General features: G+C 40.7%; 2 protein-coding genes across 2 annotated transcripts; one reads left to right on the top strand and one right to left on the bottom strand.

Moving 5' to 3' along the window:
• Window positions 1-232: 232 nt before the first annotated feature.
• On the top strand, window positions 233-9234 carry LOC146362051 (signal-transducing adaptor protein 1-like). The gene is made up of 13 exons (XM_084920530.1): window positions 233-3125; window positions 4942-5013; window positions 5128-5247; window positions 5345-5401; window positions 5497-5648; window positions 5934-6065; window positions 6429-6498; window positions 7102-7204; window positions 7294-7392; window positions 7853-7924; window positions 8061-8111; window positions 8225-8356; window positions 8477-9234. Exons 1-13 carry the CDS (start codon window positions 3039-3041, stop codon window positions 8539-8541), a joined length of 1212 nt encoding a protein of 403 aa, XP_084776656.1. The 5' UTR covers window positions 233-3038; the 3' UTR covers window positions 8542-9234.
• Window positions 9235-9304: 70 nt separating this feature from the next.
• On the bottom strand, window positions 9305-20867 carry fsd1 (fibronectin type III and SPRY domain containing 1). The gene is made up of 13 exons (XM_084920529.1): window positions 20727-20867; window positions 19917-20012; window positions 19707-19838; window positions 17858-17959; window positions 17604-17626; window positions 17055-17176; window positions 14622-14831; window positions 14435-14533; window positions 14175-14322; window positions 13999-14081; window positions 11214-11465; window positions 10905-10993; window positions 9305-10803 (listed from the first exon to the last, which is right to left on the bottom strand). The coding sequence occupies exons 1-13, from the start codon at window positions 20739-20741 to the stop codon at window positions 10693-10695; spliced, it is 1482 nt and encodes a 493-aa protein (XP_084776655.1). The 5' UTR covers window positions 20742-20867; the 3' UTR covers window positions 9305-10692.
• Window positions 20868-21030: the final 163 nt, after the last annotated feature.

Here is a 21030-nt window from a genome sequence, read left to right as displayed (position 1 = left end):
AAATGTAAGGCACAAACCTGTAAAGGTTACCCATTATTCTAAATTTGGGTAAAAACAAACAAACAAACAAACAAACAAACAAACATTTCAGAGTATATATGTATGTTTTTTTTTTTGTTTTTTTTTTACATATACCCCACAGATCCACTGGGTGGTGGATATTCAGGTAATAACTATAATATCTGTGTCTGTCTTTCTAACTGCCTCCCACACTTTAGCGCCTACGTCAACAGACTGGGACAGATGACTTCACCAATACTGCGCTCTGAAAAGTGTGCTTTCGTGACAGATGGGCTGCAAATGATGATTTAAACTTGGAAACATTTGTGCATCATTGCGGATAATAGTCTTCACTAAGAAACCGGAAACTACACCGTAACCTTCGAGGTAACATGACGCACCTTCAAAGAAACGTAACTATGCGTCAGGTCGAGGCAGACCTCGGGACTTGAGTGCCGTGGATCTTATCCGCGTGCTTCACTCGTTCGCCTGAATCAAGATGGCACAGCGACATATTTCGCTGTTGCTCTCTGTTCAAAGCCTAAAAGTTAGATTGTTGGTGGTGAACCCATATTTAAACGGAAACAGTTGCTTTTTGTTCTCTGAAAAGGACTAAAAGAAATAATATTTAACATATTGTTTCTGTAGAAATTGAGAGCTTATGATTTCAGATTTCACAATGGAGGCTGGCTTTATATGTAGCGTTAAAAGTAGAGCAAAAATTTTCTTTTTTTCTTTTTACAAATCAATAATATATTTTCACCTAAAAACATATATTAACAGTAACAATTAATTTTACATAGCTTAATGTTTCTTGATTTACAGTAACTCTGTACTATTTTTAACAGTAATGTTGAATTTTGTTTTTCACTGTAATGTTCACGGACATTTTTTTTTTTTACAGTGTATAGGTCTGAGCCCTGCGTAAATGAACCTTAGGCTGGATTGTTGATGTTAAACTATAATGGCTAAGAGTGAGTTACTTTGTAAAGATCAAAGATCACACATTCACAGAGTAAACACTGCTAAGGTAACGTCAAGGCCCAACCTTAACGTAAATTCGGGAACTGCTATTTAATCTTATTTTTTTCCTCCATTGCTTTGTGTTGTGTGTTTGCACAGTTATTTCAACACGAGGAACAGCCCTAAAATCGACAAAAACATGTTTTTGTTGGTGGCGCTGACATCTGAAAATGTGACTTCGTGTCCTCAGTTCATTTTGTAGCAACAGAAAAAAAATACACGATTATTACTACGTGATCTTTCATGCAACACTGAGCTCAGCAACATTCTCATGGAATCAGATTACCAAAAAACTTTGACAAGATTGAGAATAAAGTACAAGTTGATGGTTAATCTCAGGACCTGTTTCATGCTATCTGAAAGAAGCCTGTGCTATTTTTTACTAAAAACCGTGATGATATCAAGTTATGGCTCCTGATTAACCGAAAGATTAGGCGTGATACGTCAAGATCACACCTTGACGTATCCCGCCATTGTTTCACTGCCTGTACCTTGGTAGTGGTGCACCCTGAACCGGTCGCCAGTAGGCAGGGCTAACGAGGGCTAAAGAGAGACAGACAGTCAAAATATTCGCACTTCATTTACATTTGGGCAATTTAGATTCACCAGTTAACCTGACGCCCATGCCTTTGTCTTGTCGGAGGAAGCTGGAATACCTGGAGAGAGCCCACGCAAATTTAAGCAATGTGCAATTTCTTGGTTATAAACAAACACCATTTCCCATCATACAGCGTTAGTACACTATACTTTTTTTTTAAAGGTGCAGGCTGTATTATAGAGTAGCCTAACTTCTGTGTATTTTATAGGAAAGGAGCGCCAAATCACAAACATTTGAACTGAATTTGAATTATGTTGTAAAGACCCTGCAAACTATAAGTAATTTTAAGCATGCCCAAGTTATAAACTTTAAAATAATTCAAGATGAATCAAAAATCTTTATATGGAGTATATTGTTTCCTCATAGTTCCATACTGTGTGGAGCTATGGGACCTGCAGCACGTGCAAAACAAAGATTACTATTACTACTAATACTAAACCTAAGCTAAGGCCAACTAAACAGAAAACAAGCGGAAAACACATAGTGTACTTAGAAATCTAAACTAAAATAAAAATATAGAGTAAGAAAAATAAGTTTGGTTTTAGTCTTTGTCTGTTTCGTCAGATTATGTCAACACAACCTGCCAAGCAAGTTTTGGTGCAAATGTTTAATCAGAGTGCCCCAGATGACTAACCTTCATATTATAACCATTTAAAAAGGCCTAATCCTCAAGCAATGAAGACTAAATTGAAATTAGCAAACACACTCTGGACTGAGCCCATTTAAAACCAAATAAAAATAGTCACGATAAGAAATTCTAAAACAACTGTGCTTCAAAGCAGTGAATAATCTACAAACAAACTATTCAGAGGTTTGAAATAAGCTATGAATTCAGGTCAGAGATTTTCTAAAAGCAGGTCTCTGGACAGAAATCTGGAATCTGTATACCTGAGAAACAGGTAAACAGGTGAAATGGTTCTGGAGCAGACTTGTGAATGAGTAGCTGACTATTCAAAGTTAATGAAAATGTAAAAAAATTTTTTTAAAATGAAGTGGTAAACACATGTACTAGTTACTAGTGGCCATTGATGATGGCAGGTTTAAAAAGCTAATGCTCCAGCTCAACAGCTTTATGGTTTGCGTTGTTTCCATTTAATGACCTGTGAATTATTTACTGTAAATAATGACTGAAGAACATACACGCTCTTATGAGCATTGTGCTTTAGTTCCTTTGAAGTTCATTAAGGTGTAAAAACCAGGCGCTGGAATTTGTTCCAAGTTGCAAGAAAAGGTAGTTTCCGTCCTCAAGACACACCCACCCACTTCGCTCTTTGACCAATCAATGGTCGAGGGCGTGGCCCAAGGACTGAGTTGTTTTATAGTCAGGCAGCTGGGGCACTTTTCATACATCTGTAGGAGAATTGAGTTTGTATTCACAGTATAATCTGACTTATTCTGAACAACGACACTTGCTGTGATGGCAAAGCGAACAAGGCGACCGAGGGACCAGCTGCCAAACTGTTACTATGAAGGATACATGGAGAAGAGATCATTCAATGATGAGGTAAATAAGATTTTTTCTTGGTTGTTTGTTCAGATATTTGACCGTTGTATACTCACGCTTACAGCAAACATGTCATTATTTTCCATCGAGGCTTCAGGTTTTTAACTTTCAAATAGTTTAGTCAGTTTTTGAGTTTACATGTCCATGAATTTCTCATAAATGATCAAGACCTGATGAAGCAAAGTCTTTCTATTGATTGTTACTGTCCAAAAGAATTTGCTCTTATATATAAGAGAGAGAAAAAGCGCAAATCCTTACAACTGAAAAGTGCAAAAACGTGACCACTTTTGCTTGAAATGTTGTCAAATTCGTTTCCTTATTGTAAAGCAATCAATTAGTCTGAAATATGTTTTCTGTTTGTTGTGTGTGTGTGTGTGCGGTAACAACAGAGGAACATGAATGACTGACCTGCCAACCATGTGCATAACATGCCATTAATGTTCCTAACAACTGCCAACTGTTAAATATTTTTATTTACTTATTCATTTTAATGTCAGGGTCATTTAGTGACTTCAAAGAGGACTTCTATGCTTTTTTGGGCAATATTTAATTTTTTTCCTGCACAAGCCCGTGCTTTATATAAACTGTATTCCAATGTAATATTTGTACTTAGTCTTTACAACGTTATGCTTAAAATGATAAAACAGCACTGCATTGGCATGGTTACTGCTCAGTTACCCTTTAAAACAGATGTAGGTAAAAGATCTAGATAGAAAAAACCAGGTAAAAAAGTTGTTTACTGTGGTAGAGAAGCTCCTCGTCATTTTCACATTTTTTTTCTGCCTGTCAGACTGGTTTGACTTCTTTACTGCTTTTGTTGTAATCATTTGAGAAAACCAGGAACTAACACAAGCTATAAACTAGAACATCAAGCTTTAGAGATCATAAATCCTGAGGGCTGTTCTTACAAGGCGTTACTGATAAGACTGTGCACATGAGACTGAAGGGCAAGCCTTTATCTCACTTTATAAATTCAACACAATTTGTTTGAGCTTGGCATCGAATGCCTTAGAGATTTTGCCATCAGCCTTAATATTTTCCAGCAGGTCACAGTGTTGGAAAATGGAAAAAGAGAGCTTCATTCGGGTCTTTGCTTTGTCTGTAGACCAAAATAAGATGAAATTATACATGAAATGTCTCTGGTTTTCTCAGTCTAGGCAAAACAAGTCTGGGGAGGCATTGGTGTACCCGCTGACTGAAACTGACGTCTGCGTGACTTCATACAAAATCTTTGCATTGTGCATTGCTCTATTTTGAACTTCCTACAGTGTGACAGCCACACAATAGTAAAACCCTGCATAACAGACAAATGCAGAGTTAACACTAAAACTGATAAAATCAAGCTGAAATGAAAACAAAAATGTAAAAACCAAACAAACAAGCAAAATAAAAACTAATGGAAAACAATCCTAACTTTGTTCGTACAAATACCGGGATTTGACACACTTTACACACCAACACATTTAATTATTTCAGTGATGCAGCGTCATGATTCCCCTCAGGTCCAAAGGAATCCAAACAAGCATGTATAGCAGAGTTATTAATATCATACACCTGTATCTGTTGAGGTTTCTCGGTTTCCTTTGTGGTAAAGGAATCAGTTGACTCATCAGGTCTTTCCCAGAAATGTCATCAGCCTGGTTTTTGTTGATGTTGTTGTTTTTTCCCTTGTTGTGTAACTTTCCTTTGATTTCTTCTTTACTTGGAAGGAAATAAATGAAATGGATAAAAGAAAATGGATGATTTTATTTTTAAAATATCTATCCACGTGTCTGGATTCGTCACTTTTCTTGAGCTGTTTTTCTTTTGTGTGCAGACATCTCAGAAACTGTGGACCGCCCTTTGTGGAAACACCCTTTTTTTCTTCAATGACAAAAAGGACTGCGATGTAAGTTGACTTAATGAAATTCACAAATTTGAATCATTCTTTTTAAAAAAACAACAAACAAAAAACCCCAAACTTTTCTTGATTAACCCTCTTTGACTGTGTGTGTTTTATCAGTACATAGAGAAACTGGATCTCAGTGGATTTATCTCAGTAACAGATGAGACCAGACAGGACCGTAACTTGGATGCAGCCAGATTCAATCTCCGACTGAAAGGCGGAAATATCAAATTCACTGTAAGGGAATATGTGGAATACATGCAACTGGTCTGATTTCTATCAAAGGAGGATGCTCTGTTTTTGACCTTTTCCCCCTCCTCTGTCACTTCTTTAGGTCCCAAATGCAGAAGTTCGTGAGTTTTGGAAGGGCTATATCCAAGCTGTGGCTGAGGTCTGTGGTACAAACCTTTATCTCACTTTATAGAAAAATAACAAGATGTTGATGTAACGCAGAGTATTTAAAATTATTATTATGTATTCCTGCAGCTGGCTGTGCCCACCTCTCTGAATCTGCTGCCAGGTCAGATCCACATGCTGAAAGAGGCAGTACAAAAGGAAACTGAGAGAAAACAGAACAGCCCTCCATCTGCTGAGACCAGCTGCCCTTCTTATGTCACCCTACAAGCAGACATGCCAGCGTCAGTATCAAAGACACTTGTGACTTTTGCACTATTGCTGACTATGTTTATGGCGAAGAGGTGTTGCTATAACTGTAAATGCATTAACTGGTATTTAACTGAATTATCTGCATTTTCATTCTCGGAAAAAAAAAAAGCCAGACATGTTGGAATTTTGTTTTCTTTGGAAAGAAGTCAAGATTGACTCTAATGCCAGAAACATTCTTTGCATATGCATTCCATTAGAATTTAATTATATACCGAGCTCTGCTGCTGATGAGTGACACATTTGTGTCATTCCTATAGCTGTTACCACAATGTCTCCCGCCTGGAGGCCGAGCTGCTTCTTGACAGAGAAGTCAAAAGAGGAAACCTGCTGCTGAGACCTGGAAGCGATGGGAGCTCCTTCGCTGTCAGCACCAGGCAGGACTTGGACAGGTACGCACACACATCGGACACAGATATAAACATGTGCTCACTCATTCATACATAACACAAATAATATACAAACTTAATTCCAAAAAAGTTGTGATGTTGCGTAAAATGCTAATTGAAACAGAATGGAGTGATTTGAAAATCTCATAAACCCATCATATTGTTTATTCACAGTAGAACTCAGACAACGTATTAGGAAAAATATTATTAACATTTCATCTTTTATATGTTCTATTATGAATGAAATATGGATTTATTTATTCTGTTTTTACGTTACGCTTGGCACAGTGTCCCAACATCGCTGATAGCAATAACTATGCTGGTATTTTATTCAGGTTTAAAGTTTATTCATTTTTTTTCTTGCAGCCCTTTAGTCAAACACTACCGTGTGATCCGAAAACACGACGGCGGCTTCATCATCGATGTGGAGCCTAAAGTGAGTATTAACACTAAAGCCCAATTCTGGGTTCAGTTGTACATGTGTGCCTCAAAGAAAGGAGCAACTGAGTAACTTAAGTGGAATCTTTTATTCTCTATGCAGGTCTTGCCTTTTTTAGTGCTTTATGAAATCTTCTGTGTGTGGCTTACACCCACATGGCAGTGACAAACAGTGCAACACACACACTGCTGCCCTTGATAGAACTTTTTTTTTTCATGGTTTTATTGGCGATAGAGATAAAGTGTTATGACCTCCTGGAAAACAATAAGGTATTTAACAGTAAAGGCTGTGGTGGGAATAAAATTGTCATGGCAGCAGATGATTGTCTTAATCTGGCTGCTGTCTTCATGACTCAGCCCTGGTATGTGTGGTTTTTTGTATTAGTTTGCGGGTACAACGCTGGGTTTGTGCTTGAAAGTTGCATGCATTTCCTTCTGCGCTCTCACGACACACCTCAGTCTGTAAAGTGAATTTCAGCAGCAGTGCTCACTGCAGTTCCTGCAAGACATTTTATCGTTGCAGGTCCATAAATGACCAAGTCAACACACACACACACACACCCTTGTTAACTTTGTGTATTTGATTATTCTCTCTGTGCAGGTCACCTGTGACACTCTGCACGATGTGATCAGCTATTTGGTGACATCAACTGACGGAGTTTTGATTCCCCTCATTATTGAAGAACCATATGAAAAGAAATTATGTATGTACAGAACCTGATATAGTCTCTCTATTTGTTCTTCTGTAATAATTATGCCATGACTAATATAAGCTATGGACTTTTTTTAACAGCTTATATTTCTTCTGATAATGAAAATGGAGAAAAGAGTGTTCAGCAGCCCTTGCAAAAAGGTCCTCCACCAAGCCTTCCTTCCAAGCCTCCCAAACCAGGTATTTTCCATTAACACAAACTCATACATCAGTCTGTTTACTCTGCTTTGTAAGCCTCTTTGTTTTGGTGCTTTGACCTCAACAGTTGGGAGATTCCTCTTAGTGATTTAACTTTAGTTTCTTCTTTTGGCTCTGGACTTTGAAATTAAATGCTAATTACCATTAAACTTAGACTGATATGAATGTTGTGTTTTTACAGGTCACAGTAAACAATCGTTTGAAATTATAATGAATTCATTCCAGACTCCTGTGACTAAAACATATTACGTTAACCTTTATTTACCTGAACATAATATGCCGTGTTTATTGTCTGCATATTTGTGGTTTCCCAAGGTTGCTGGTTGAAATAGTACCTGTTTTTTTTTTTTGTTTTTGTTTGGTTGTTTAAAATCTGGTCATTTTCTTTCTTTATTTTTTATTAGGTGCTCCAATAATCAAAATCATGTCTTCTATTTTCCAGTCTGTAGAAAAACACCATCTCCTGAACCAGAGGAATTGCCAGTGGAAGAGTGCTTGTATTTGAATGAGAACTGTGAGTATCACCATTGTCACATGTGCCATCAATCAGCTCATCCATCATGAGTTTTTTGTTATGTTTCACAAGTGTAAACAGGTGTGACTTCATTTTTTCCAGCTACTGTTTCTAAGCAATGTCTGTGTTCAAACAGGGAATGAGGAAGCAGAAGAGACAGAAGATTCCTCAGTCAATCCGTTGCCACGTAAGTCGCTCTCGATCTCTATCTCGCTTTCTAATTTAAGAAACTATTGGAAAATATTCACTTTGACGCTGCATGGCTAATTCCCCCCTTGTATGTGTCTGTCTTCACTACAGAACCAGAAGGGAAAACCCAGAAAATTCCACTCATGCCTCCAACTCCTGCACCTCGCAAATTTTTTCCCTCCTCCGTTTCAACCACAAAACAAGATGTGAAGGTGAAAGCCGTTACAGAGCCCGATAATCAGCGTAGGTTCACTTTAAGGCTTTTTCCTACCTCAGTGAAATCTGAAACACATTTAATATTTTTCTAAATAGTTATTTTTACTTTTTTCTCATGTTGAACTTAATAATCTGTTTATCTTTTAGTTGCTCGCGCAACAATATCTGAGCTGAAACTTCGGCTGGAAAAAAACAAGGGAAAGTGCCAGTGACCTCTCGTGATGGGAGCCCCTGAGAGCAATCTCCATCTGTGACAATATGGCAAAGCTGCTGTGTCAGACCGTCCCTGCAAGATGAACCGACAGACGGGAGCAGAAACGGGCCGCTGATAACCTCCCCCTGCTCCGCAGTGTAGCTCGGCTCTGTCGGCAGCACAGAAGCAGCAAAGCCTCTCAGAAGATTAACGTGCTATTGATTTTTGCTTCTCTCGGACACTCATTAGCAAATTAATCAACTGTAAAGAGCAGTGCACATGTCACATTATCTATACCTTTCTCTTGTACATTTTGCACATTTGCCAATGAAAGTGGCACTTTTTTTTCTCCCTTGTTCTATTGAATCATTTATCAGTGTTTTTAGATTTTTTTTGTGTTTTTGTTTTTTAAGATTTCCATAGCTACAATGGTTATATTGTGCCTTACAGGCAGGATGTTCATATTTGAACTATAGTGTATTACTGCTCACCTTTTTAGTGATGCAGCCCTATGAAGAAAAACAGAACTGCCAGACGAACTTTTGTTTTCTGTAAATGTATTGCATATAATGTTTTTTTTTTTTTTACTGAAGTAAAACTTGCTCTATCGCATCAGGTCATGTGATCAAGCAAATTCTAGTAGGTGCCATGCAGCAACAGGATAGGTTTTATGACGGTCTGTGCCAGGTCTATTTCCGTTTTATGTATTATTCATACAGCCAAACCTTTTTGTCCTCCTTTGTTGATTTCCGTTTTGAGACAGACATCCACGGACAAACACAGTGCTCTCACTCCTTTATTACCTCAATGACTGATACATTATAGTGGAAAAAATTAAACTATTTACAATAAACTCTGACATCTGTCAGCATGTGAAACAAAGTCAACAGAACTCTCGCTTCTTTAAAGCATCGCAGGCTACATTACTCAGAACACACGTAGAGGGAGAAATGTGGCAAAGCAACACTGTTACCGTGTGTTACATACAGCATGAGGTGGATGCTTCTCAGAGGTCAGGCGGTGCACAAAAACAGACTTCAGACTAAGTTTTCAGGGTTTATCGTTTTAGTTTCTCACCTGGGTGGCTCCATAAATGGCTAATCTTTATTATATGATTTATTAGCTCCAGCTACTGCCTAGCTATTTGTTATATTTAGGACTAAAAGCAGTCCACTACTCGTAATGGGAACTCTTTGCTGCAAAAGAAATGGTGCATATACAGGGACAAGCATTAGAGTGCAGTTATGTGAGTATACAGTACAATCATTTCAAAAATCCTGAAGCCACATGAGCGCTCTGACTTCACTACAAGGAGTTAAAATGAAGGAAGTTGCCTCTGACTTTTAGTCTGTACGACAGACTCCTCCACAGTTAACACCATCTCTGATTTTAAACTAACAAAACCTCAGCAGGAGCCAAAAGAGCCCAAAGTGTGGGTCCTGGCTATTATATGAAATACAGTAGACACTGTTAAATGCACATGCCTTGGCAACAAAACAAATTCAGCATCCTAAATATGTTAATTTCTTGTATCTAAAAGCTGCTGGCAGCGATTCTGGGACTTCAGTAACTGTGTGTAGGTGCAGGTTGTTATTTGGGTTATAGACCGTATGTTGGTTGCTGGCTGGTTAGGTAATAACCGCTAACCCAAAATTTTCTGACATAGTTTTAAATTGGAACAGAAAGCTTATTAGCGTACCCGATTTCATCTTTTTGGAAATGAGCAGGAAGGCACAGGGAGAGAGAGCAGACAGGACAGAGCGTAACCCTGAACCGGCAGCTGGCTGCACAACAGTTCGGCTGACAGAAGGATGGACAGCGGCCAGCGCTAAATCAGTGCTCTAGCAGCAGTGGTGCTAAATGGATGTGCAGAGACAGGAAACCAAGCAAGCCTACACCTACTGTATCCCCAGCATTCACAACAGCCAGAGTCATACATCTGAAGAGATCTGTCACTGAGGGAGCAGCAGACCCACCTCTTCCCACCTAAAGTTTGTCTCTATGCAACACAGACACTGCATGTGGAACAGGATAAACTGTCATACTCCAGTGATTTAACTCTTCTGCGATATGGCTTCGACCGCCGTCAGGGCAGACGAGATGATCTGCGGCGCTGACCAAGGCTGGGTGGAGGTGGGAGGAGTCCAGTTGGCTAGGTGGATGGATGGGTCTAGTTGAGGCTGGCGTTGGAGCTGCTGGTGCCGCTGTTCTTCCTCTGGCCGCTCTGCACCACGCTAGGAACCTGCAGGCCCGTCACTACAGAGAAACTCCCGTTCCACACCTGCAGGGGGCAGCACATGACAGCCAGTTTATTAAAATAAAAAATAAAAATCAGCAGGTGGTGCAAAGTTTTCAGACAAAAATAGGCTTGAATTTCCTCACCATGAACGCTGGGATAACTGGCTGCTGAAACTTAGTTTTAAAAGTGTGCATCAGCTGCTTAGTTTTGGCGTTGTAAAAAGACAGAATACCTGGAGAGAAACACAAAGGCAAACGTACTTAACGGTTTATTTTATAAAGATTTGCTTTTTAAAATGTGTGGAAGTTAAAGTAGCCTTATTCTTGCTTCACTTTAATCCACAAATAACGCTAAACAGTCTTTTTCTTTTATTTCATTTTGTTCCAGTTACCAAACTGTGGCTGAGGCAAACTAAATCTTTGAGTTCACCCATTGATCTGTTTGGATCCTACCTTCATCGTAGTTGATGTAGACTCCGATGCTATTTGGGATGGGACAGTCGAGGGTTCGAGCCTTGTTGTTGTGCTTGGCTGTGAGGCTCTGCTGCAACCAGTTGTTCAGGTGGATGCACCAGGAAGCGCTGCTTTTCCCCAACTGGTCGAATCGGCCGAGGCTCCGCAGGGCTACGCCCACGGCAAAGGCCTTGCTCTCCTTGTCGAAACGCACCTCCCAGTACTGCTGGCCAGCATCAATCATAGTGTCAGCTGTCGCGACACATAAGGCCAGCGTCAAAACAATCGCCACTGTCTTTACGCATGCTGACAGCTGTGGTTATGTAACAACTGCCTTGCTAAGAGATGGAAATCTGATTTGAAAAGTTAGTTATGTGGAAATGATTTAGGTTTAAAATCCAAAACTGTAAAAAGTGCAGTAATTAAAAGAAACAACAAAAAAACCCTTTGGTTTAAATCTGGATCATTTCTTCTCGTTTAAAGCCTTCATTACACCAACTAACTAGTTCACCTTGGGCGGTAAGGAAGATCAGATTACTTTATTGTGTAACTTTCTAACATTGTATCTTACAATCTACAATCTGGGGCGGTTTGGTAATGCACATACAAGTTTGTGTCTGTCCTTCCCTCTTTTTTTTGCTGCACGTATTCTTACCCTTTAACGTTAACTAGTAATGACTTCATGAACTTCTTCACAAATAAAATTTTTATCATTAGAGAAAAAATTACCAGTAATCATCCCACAGATGTAATATTATCTACAGCTACTCTTAGTACCATTGATGTTAAGTTAGACTCTTTTTCTACAATTGATCTTTCTGAGTTAACTTCAATAATTACTTCCTCCAAACCATCAACGTGTCTTTTAGACCCCATTCCTACAAAACTGCTCAAAGAAGTCCTGCCATTGATTAATTCTTCGATCTTAAATATGATCAACCTATCTCTAATAATCGGCTATGTACCACAGGCCTTCAAGCTGGCTGTGGTTAAACCTTTACTCAAAAAGCCATCTCTAGACCCAGCAGTCTTAGCTAATTATAGGCCAATCTCCAACCTTCCTTTCATATCAAAAATCCTTGAAAGAGTAGTTGTCAAACAGCTAACAGATCATCTGCAGAGGAATGGTTTATTTGAAGAGTTTCAGTCAGGTTTCAGAGCTCATCACAGCACAGAAACAGCTTTAGTGAAGGTTACAAATGATCTTCTTATGGCCTCTGACAGTGGACTCATCTCTGTGCTTGTCCTGCTAGACCTCAGTGCAGCGTTCGATACTGTTGACCATAATATCCTATTAGAGCGATTAGAACATGCTGTAGGTATTACAGGTACTGCACTGCACTGGTTTGTATCATATCTATCTAATAGACTCCAATTTGTGCATGTAAATGGAGAGTCCTCTTCACACACTGAGGTTAATTATGGAGTTCCACAGGGTTCAGTGCTAGGACCAATTCTGTTTACATTATACATGCTTCCCTTAGGCAGCATCATTAGAAGACATAGCATACATTTTCACTGCTATGCTGATGACACCCAGCTCTATCTGTCCATGAAGCCAGATAACACACCCCAATTAGTTAAACTGCAGGAATGTCTTAAAGACATAAAGACCTGGATGGCCGCTAACTTTCTGCTTCTTAATTCAGATAAAACTGAGGTTATTGTACTCGGCCCTGAAAATCTTAGAAATATGGTATTTAACCAGATTCATACTCTGGATGGCATTACCTTGGCCTCCAGTAACGCTGTGAGGAACCTTGGAGTCATTTTTGACCAGGACATGTCCTTCAACGCACATATTAAACAAATATGTAAGACTGCGCAACATCTCTAAAATTAGAAATATCCTGTCTCAGAGTGACGCTGAAAAACTAGTTCATGCATTTATTACTTCCAGGCTGGACTACTGTAATTCATTATTATCAGGATGTCCAAAAAACTCACTGAAAAGCCTTCAGCTAATCCAAAATGCTGCAGCAAGAGTACTGACAGGGACTAGAAGGAGAGAGCATATTTCTCCTGTTTTGGCTTCCCTTCATTGGCTTCCTGTTAAATCCAGAATTGAATTCAAAATCCTGCTCCTCACATACAAGGTCTTAAATAATCAGGCCCCATCTTATCTTAATGACCTTGTAGTACCATATCACCCTATTAGAGCACTTCGCTCTCGCTCTGCAGGCCTACTTGTTGTTCCTAGAGTATTTAAAAGTAGAATGGGAGGCAGAGCCTTCAGTTTTCAGGCCCCTCTTCTGTGGAACCAGCTTCCAGTTTGGATTCGGGAGACAGACACTATCTCTACTTTTAAGATTAGGCTTAAAACTTTCCTTTTTGCTAAAGCATATAGTTAGGGCTGGACCAGGTGACCCTGAATCCTCCCTTAGTTATGCTGCAATAGACGTAGGCTGCCGGGGGATTCCCATGATGCATTGAGTTTTTCCTTTCCAGTCACCTTTCTCACTCACTATGTATTAATAGACCTCTCTGCATTGAATCATATCTGTTATTAACCTCTGTCTCTCTTCCACAGCATGTCTTTTATCCTGTCTTCCTTCTCTCACCCCAACCGGTCGCAGCAGATGGCCGCCCCTCCCTGAGCCTGGTTCTGCCGGAGGTTTCTTCCTGTTAAAAGGGAGTTTTTCCTTCCCACTGTCGCCAAAGTGCTTGCTCATAGGGGGTCATATGATTGTTGGGTTTTTCTCTGTATCTATGAAGCGCCTTGAGGCGACTTTTGTTGTGATTTGGCGCTATATAAATAAAATTGAATTGAATTGAATTGAATTACCCAGCACTGTGTACGACTCTGCTGTAAACCTGTCTCTGCCGGGCCGGGCGGTCGGTGCTCTCTTAGGAGACATCAGGGCTGACCTGATTACAGAAAAGACACGAGCTAGAAAGATTCAATATTTCTGAGCTTTATTCATAATGAGAGTTAGCACATGAAATCAGCAGCTTACAAACCTGGCTGGGGAGTGCATTGGTGAGTTGGTTCGGTTCTTGTCTTTTCGGATGTCCTGTATTTTTCCTCCGCTGCTGTCCCACTCAACGCTCAAGTCCTCCACCTTCAGGTTCTGATGAGCTGAAGCAGCATCCAGCTTGAAAGTGAAAGCTGGAAATGGGAAAGAAGTAAGGTTTTTCTTTTAGTGTACAGAAAACTGAAAAGCCCAACATCTTTTGTCAGTCAGAGTAAAATAACAGCAGCCAGATCCAAGTATTCTCACCGTGGGTTTCTAGTGTAACCGGCTCAGAGAACTCTCCCGCCACAGCCTTGTTACACGCTCTCACTCTGAACGTCAAGTAACGGGTGTCAAAGCGCAGACCTTGGAATTAGGGAAGTTTTCTAGGTTAGCAAATCTACTCAAAGTTTAACTACAAATGCCAAACATCACCTCACAGTCCTCTTCCTACCCGTGAGAGTGTGCTCCATCTCTCGTATCCCCTCCACCACCATCCAGGGGTAGTCCTCTCGGATGCGAGGTGGACCCTCGTGATTTGTGCGCCGGTGTTCTAGTATGTAGTGGTCTATCTTGCTATCAGGCTCTGGTAAACTCCAAACTACAGTCACCGTATTGTCGCACACCTGGCACTCTGACACCTGGATCTCAGGAGTAGCAGGAACTGAAGACAAAAAGAGTTTTTACCTGTTACAGATTGTGTCCAACATCAACTTTCACTACTCTTTAAGTCTTGTTTTCATTTAAAAAAAGGTACTAAAATAGTCAAGAAGTGTAACAGTTCGATATTAAAGCTGCATTTAATACCACAAGGGGGCAGTATTTTCCTAAAAGAAGTCTGACATGACCTTGTGGCAAAATATAAATATTTATTTGATTTTTTTATTTTTATTTTTACATGCACTTGATAAAAAAGTCGACCTTCTCTGTGCCCAACTCTTCACTCACATTCATCTGATAAACTTTCACCTTTTCCATTTACTGTATCCTGTTTAACCGGCAGTGTGTCTTAGCTCTGTGTGTCTTAGCTTTACAGCTAAAAGCAGGCGATTCAGATCAGATTGAGACCCACACTACATATGTAGGCTGTCAAACCGCAACAGTGCAATAACGAGGTTAGGAGGTCTCGCACAGCTGTGGAGTGATACTTCTCTGTGGTTTTATTGCTGTATGTAACTCCCCGTCACATCACATGTATTCATTTGACTCATTAATATAAAAAAATGCTGGTAAGTGGAACATACTGCAGGAAGTTTAACACACAGCAAACATCGACCCTTTCTTTTGTTCTGGTTGAAAAAACACAAAAATGCCTACACTGCGCATAACAACACCTCCAGGGTGGCAGCTTATACTTTATCTACCAAACACAGCCTGACCAGAATCTCTTACGTATTTTTTTGAACTCTTAACTTCATTGTGTTGTGAAATTAAGTGTAATGTGTAGTGACTCATTTCGGGTTGTTTTATCTAGATTACATCGTCTTACTTTTGAAATTCACTGAGGTGAAGTTAGACTGTGTAGCAGTTCAAGGTGTAACAATACAAAAACTCAAATCTTAAAACAGTTTTCACACATGAACTCAGGTGGGAACGTTAACCAGATTTCCCCCTTTTCCCACATGCAGCACACCGGATCTCGCAGCCTGCTTCAAAAACACTGTTTAGTTTAGGAAAGCCCGCTGCCTGAACAGACGCACATCCCGCCTAGCTGCTGTAAACTCTCCTCATATTTTATCTGCTCTACTATATGACCTAGTGAAAAACTACCTGGACTTTGTACGAGGGAGCAGGCAGGTTACAGATTGTTTAACTTCCGATGCATTTGAGACAGTTGTGCCCTCACGTGCAGCTCTGCTGATCAGAGAAACAACTGAAACCCATTAAATTGGTTGGCACTCGACAAGAGCCGACAATGACATGACTAGATGCAGATTTTATACCAAAAAAAGTAATTTTTCAGACAAAAACTGTAAAGTAATTAGTTACTAATTATAGTAAAATACTACAGCTGTAATTAATAATTACTCAAAGTAATTATTAGTAACTAGAGCTGTTAAGGAGAACCTCAATTTCAGCTCCATATTTAAATTCTTGGACTCTGAATCATGCTAAGCTACTCTTGTAGAGTTCAAAATAATCCTTACTAATCTTATGCTCAGCTGTACTGCAGCCCCTAATTTTATCTGAACTTCAGCCCTTCTCTCTTTAACTTTATTTATATAACACATTAAAAACCACTAAAACTAAATAAATTAAACATGTTCCTGAATATTGATGCTACACAACATTTACAGCAGGAACCTATCCTCCAGAGATTAACTATTTCCAAAAGCCTGACAAAAAAAAAAAAGAAGAGGTACATTTTCAGTTTAGATTTAACGACCATCACAGGCGATGCTCATCTGATTGTAAAAACAGCAGAGACAAGCATCTCCCTTTTCAGAAAGCATCAATCAGAGGAATGATCAGGAGTGGCACACTTTAATGATACTGAGTGTATGGAGGCAGACTATCTACCACATATCCAGGTGCAAGACCATTTAAGGCTTTAAATACAAACAGTTCTCCTTTATATTGGATTCTGTAGTGCACAGGGAGCCAGTGCATGGCTGCTAACACGGGACTAATGTGATCTCTCTTTTTTTTGTCCCAGTCAGTGAATTACCTGTAAATAATCAACAAGTAATTGACCTACTAATGTATGCAGTGCATGCAGAGTCGAGTATAGATGTAACTAAGTGTGCATGTGTAACTTTCTTATCATTGGTTATCCCTTTTAAACAGAAGCTTTAAACAATCAACCGGGTGTGTAAAATTAAATAGAATTAGAGAAGCAGAGTGCTGCTTTAATGTTGTGCAAGTCAGCAAGTCCTTCGTTTCAGACCTGGGAGAAATTTGAGTCCTTGCAACATCTCCCTCTCCTGGCTGAAATCCACCATCAAGTGACTCATGTTGTCACTGGCTTTAGCCTTCAGGGAGAGGCGAAAGGCTGGAGCCATTGTGACGCTGCGGAGAAAGAGACACACAAAAAACACACAAAGAAGTGGGGTGGAAACAAGTGCGGGTCTATTATTGAACTGAACCAGAGGGCGACAAAGAAGAAAACAGGTGATTCTAGTACTGCTCACTAAGAAAAGACCACTAACTACATTTCTGACATACTAGCGCTGAACTCATCACCCTAATTCAAAAAGCGGAGCTAGAGAGGGAGCAGCATTCATCCAGGGAGGGGCTGACACAGGATGGCACAGACTCGAGATGAGAGTGGGGAAACACAGAGACAAAAGAGTGGAAAGCTTCCATCGTGCTTACTGTCTATGAAATGGGTGCGGTGGCTACAGGTTTGAATGCATGCACGCTACATTCATTAGATGGCTCACTGGTTACAGGAGGCTATGACAAAAGGAAAGCAATGGATTGCTGAGTACTATACCTATCCTTAATGTCTTTGGCCGCCTGGAGAGGAGAAGCACAGAGAGGGAAAGGAAAAAAAGAGGAGAGACACGGAGCGAAGAGAGAACTGAGTAGGAGCCCATCATGTTGTCATTTAACACAAAAAGCTGCTGGTGGCCATGTTAAAATCACTGCTAGTACGACAGCACAAGGAGGACAGATTAAATTGTATGTGGACACTGAAATTCACATCATTGCGGGGGGAAACGGCGCAGCAGCATGACTGTCAGTTACCTGAGTAAAACCGTCCGTCTCAGAAGAGCAGAGCGTCTGATTGGCCATCTCCAGAAGCTCCTCTGAACTCTCCAGGGCTTTGGAGCAGGCGCTCAGCTGACTCTGAGAAAAGACCAACTTACAGTCAAATGGAGCGCATCTGCAAACTCCCACAGGTTATTCGTCTGTATAATAAGTTGATTGTGTTGCCAGCAGAAGCCATGGAGCTAGCTGCATCATTTGAGAGTCATCGCTCAGTCCTGAGGCTACAAAGGATTTGAATTATTGGTATTTTGACCTGAGATGAATGAAAACAAATATCAGCCTTCATTCATGCAGCTAGTTTGGAATAAATGTTGCAAAGAAAGAGAGTAAAAAAGCAAAAAATGCAAACTTGAGATGAGTCATTTTCACCTCCTCTCTGCAGCATTTCAGCAGGTACCTCTGGCTCCACAGCTGCAAGTTCCTGGCCTTACCTTGTTTATTGTTACACAATATGAACAAAAGTATTGGACCACGCCTCGCAATCTTTGAATTCAGGTGTATGAAAATCAAGCATGCAGTCTGCCTTTACAGACTGCATGGCTCACTGAATTCGATGGTGCTGTAATAGGATGCCTCTGTTGAAATCTCTTGTAAGAGGCTTGTTGCAACATGGAAGTGTTTAGGAACCATGCTAACTCAGCCATGAAGCGGCAGACAACATAAAGTTACAGAGCGGGGTCGCCGAGTGCATAAAACTCGCCGACGCTCTGCTGACTCAGTAACTGCAGAGTTCCAAACTTCCTCTGGCATTAACACCAGCACAAAAACTGTGTGTCGGGAGCTTCACTGCATGGGTTTCCATGCTTGAACAGCTCCTGCAGGTGTAATGTGGAGATGGCTCAGTAGTTTTGAGGCATATAGCGTATTCTTTCTTACTTCATTTTTTAAAGCACTTTAACAAGCTAAAGCAATGTAAAGGAAAAAAAAGTAAAAAACAGTGTTGCTATGGTGGAAATCATTGAAAGCTGATTGGAGCAGAAGTCACCTGATTCTGTACACACCACTTAAAAACAATCACATACGGACACTTTCAGTCTCCTTGCATCTTTGGGGCAATTTTGGCCGAACCATTCATGTTCAGGAGGTTCATGGTTCGAGGAATAAATGACAGTTTGGACCTTTTTTTTTTTTTCAAACAAAGGGGAACAACAGCACCGTGCAGATGGTAGCAGTTTAAAGGAAGTGGCAATATTATTTGTCTTGCTCCATAGTCCCCTATAAATCTTTCTAAGCTTGGCAACGCACTTCAAAACATATTACTAGCTATTGTTACTGTCTTCCTAATGCATCAGAGGCATTTCCAAACCAACAAATGACACATAAAGTCAACACACTTTCAAGAGAAGTACAACCGAACATGTGAAGCATTTTAGAATTCAGCTTGAAGGAAAAAAGCTTCTCACCAATATTATAAATTACAGTGGCATTAAAAAACATAAAAAAAACCTTAAGACAAACGATGATGCTCCACTTAAACCTGTTATCTGTATTTTTGTGGTTTGTATTCTGTAGAGTTACAGTATTTTTTAACAGATCGTGTTAAAGTAAGTTGCATTCTGCTTGCTGTTCACTTAGAAAAGTTTAGATTTTAATCTGACTTAAAGGTCAGGAGGCTCCGGTTTTATCCTGTGAACCGCCTTACTCAATCAGTGATCAAGAGATGAGCATGGGATGTACAACAACAAAGAATGAAACAACGTCCCCACAAGCACTGATGCAACACCAGCTTTCGTATGCAGACATGTAATAAGTCTAAGACATGTAATGATGCCCCCCCCAATTAAAAAGATCTAGACTTTTCAAATGAAGAAACAATAACAGCTACCTGCAGCTCATAGGTACGGCTTGCTCGCTCTTGTTTGATACGGGTCAGCATATTTTCTTTCATTTCGTCCAGAACAGCATGGAGGGAGCTGCATTCAGACTCCAGGTCCTCCTGCACCCGGTTGGAGTTTGCCTGGTGTCGCAACAGAAAAAAACAGTTCAGGGTATCATTTGAGATCAAATTTAACTTGAGCCCTTCGCATTACTGTACCTCCAAGTTGTCCAGACTCTGCTTGAGAGTGCAGATGAAGTTGGAAATCTCCTCATTCTTCATGGCCAGTGTGTGGGTGATCTTCCGCAGAGATTCCTGAAGAAAAAGACAAAATTTTCCTTTAGTCAATTCAGATTTTTCTTAACATTTCTGCTTTGAACTCACACACAATCTGACCCTTCCAGGCAGGCTCAGGATCCCTGTATTAGCGCACAGGAGAGCCTCCTCTGTGGATAAGATGTGTTAATCAGCCCTTGTCTGATGAGTGGACACATAAAGCTTTAGGCTTTGAGCTCCCTTTTAAACAGATGAGATCAGAGAGGGACCTACCCTCGGTGCACAGGGAGGGCGGAAGGATGCGCATTTATAATTTAATAATGCAGCTCCGCAATCGTTACGCAGGCGACTTCAAAGACCGGACACACAATATTACACAGAAAAACCCACACTTTTGATTTGCTGCCACTCCTGCTGCACTGCTCCGACGCCACGGTGAAAAAGCCCATTCATACAGAAGAACTGTGCAATGTTTGTTGATGGAAGAGGAGCTACGCCAAGGCCCCCTTCCCCACGTCCCCGACTGCTACACCGATACTTATCGATAAGAAAGCGGTCGATAGCGAGCACAGAAACGACCCCACATCCACCCGAACAAACACCGAGTACAAAAACAAGACGACTGAGAAATTCAAGCCCGTGCTGCATCCACAAACTCCCTCATATCGCCGCGTCTCCCCCTCCTTCCTTTGTACACTACGCCCTGAAACGGCTTCCCCATCAGAGACACCTGTTCCCCCGGCTCCGGCTCACCTTCTGGTCTCCCATCTTGCAGTCAGGTGCACCGGCGCGGTCGCAGCTCCACACACCGCCGGTATGTCTCCTCCGTCCCCCGGGGTTTGGTGTATTAACACGGCGGAGCTGGTACTGATGCTGCCGGAGAGCAACGCATCTTCGGACGGACACCAACCACCAACGCCTTTGGGCCGTAGTAAGCGGGGCGCATGCGGCACGGGGGGATTCTGGGTAGTGATGTTCTGGTGGCGCGGGTGAGGGATGCTGCTTTCAGGTGCAGTCAGAGAAAGGACAACGCAATAGATAGATAGATAGATAGATA

The sequence above is a fragment of the Perissodus microlepis genome, chromosome 23, assembly GCF_051167445.1.
Source record: "Perissodus microlepis isolate ML-2025 ecotype Zambia chromosome 23, ASM5116744v1, whole genome shotgun sequence".
Classification (NCBI taxonomy): domain Eukaryota; kingdom Metazoa; phylum Chordata; class Actinopteri; order Cichliformes; family Cichlidae; genus Perissodus; species Perissodus microlepis.
Note: the sequence above shows the minus strand (reverse complement) of the source record. Positions and strands in the feature narration are given on the sequence as shown.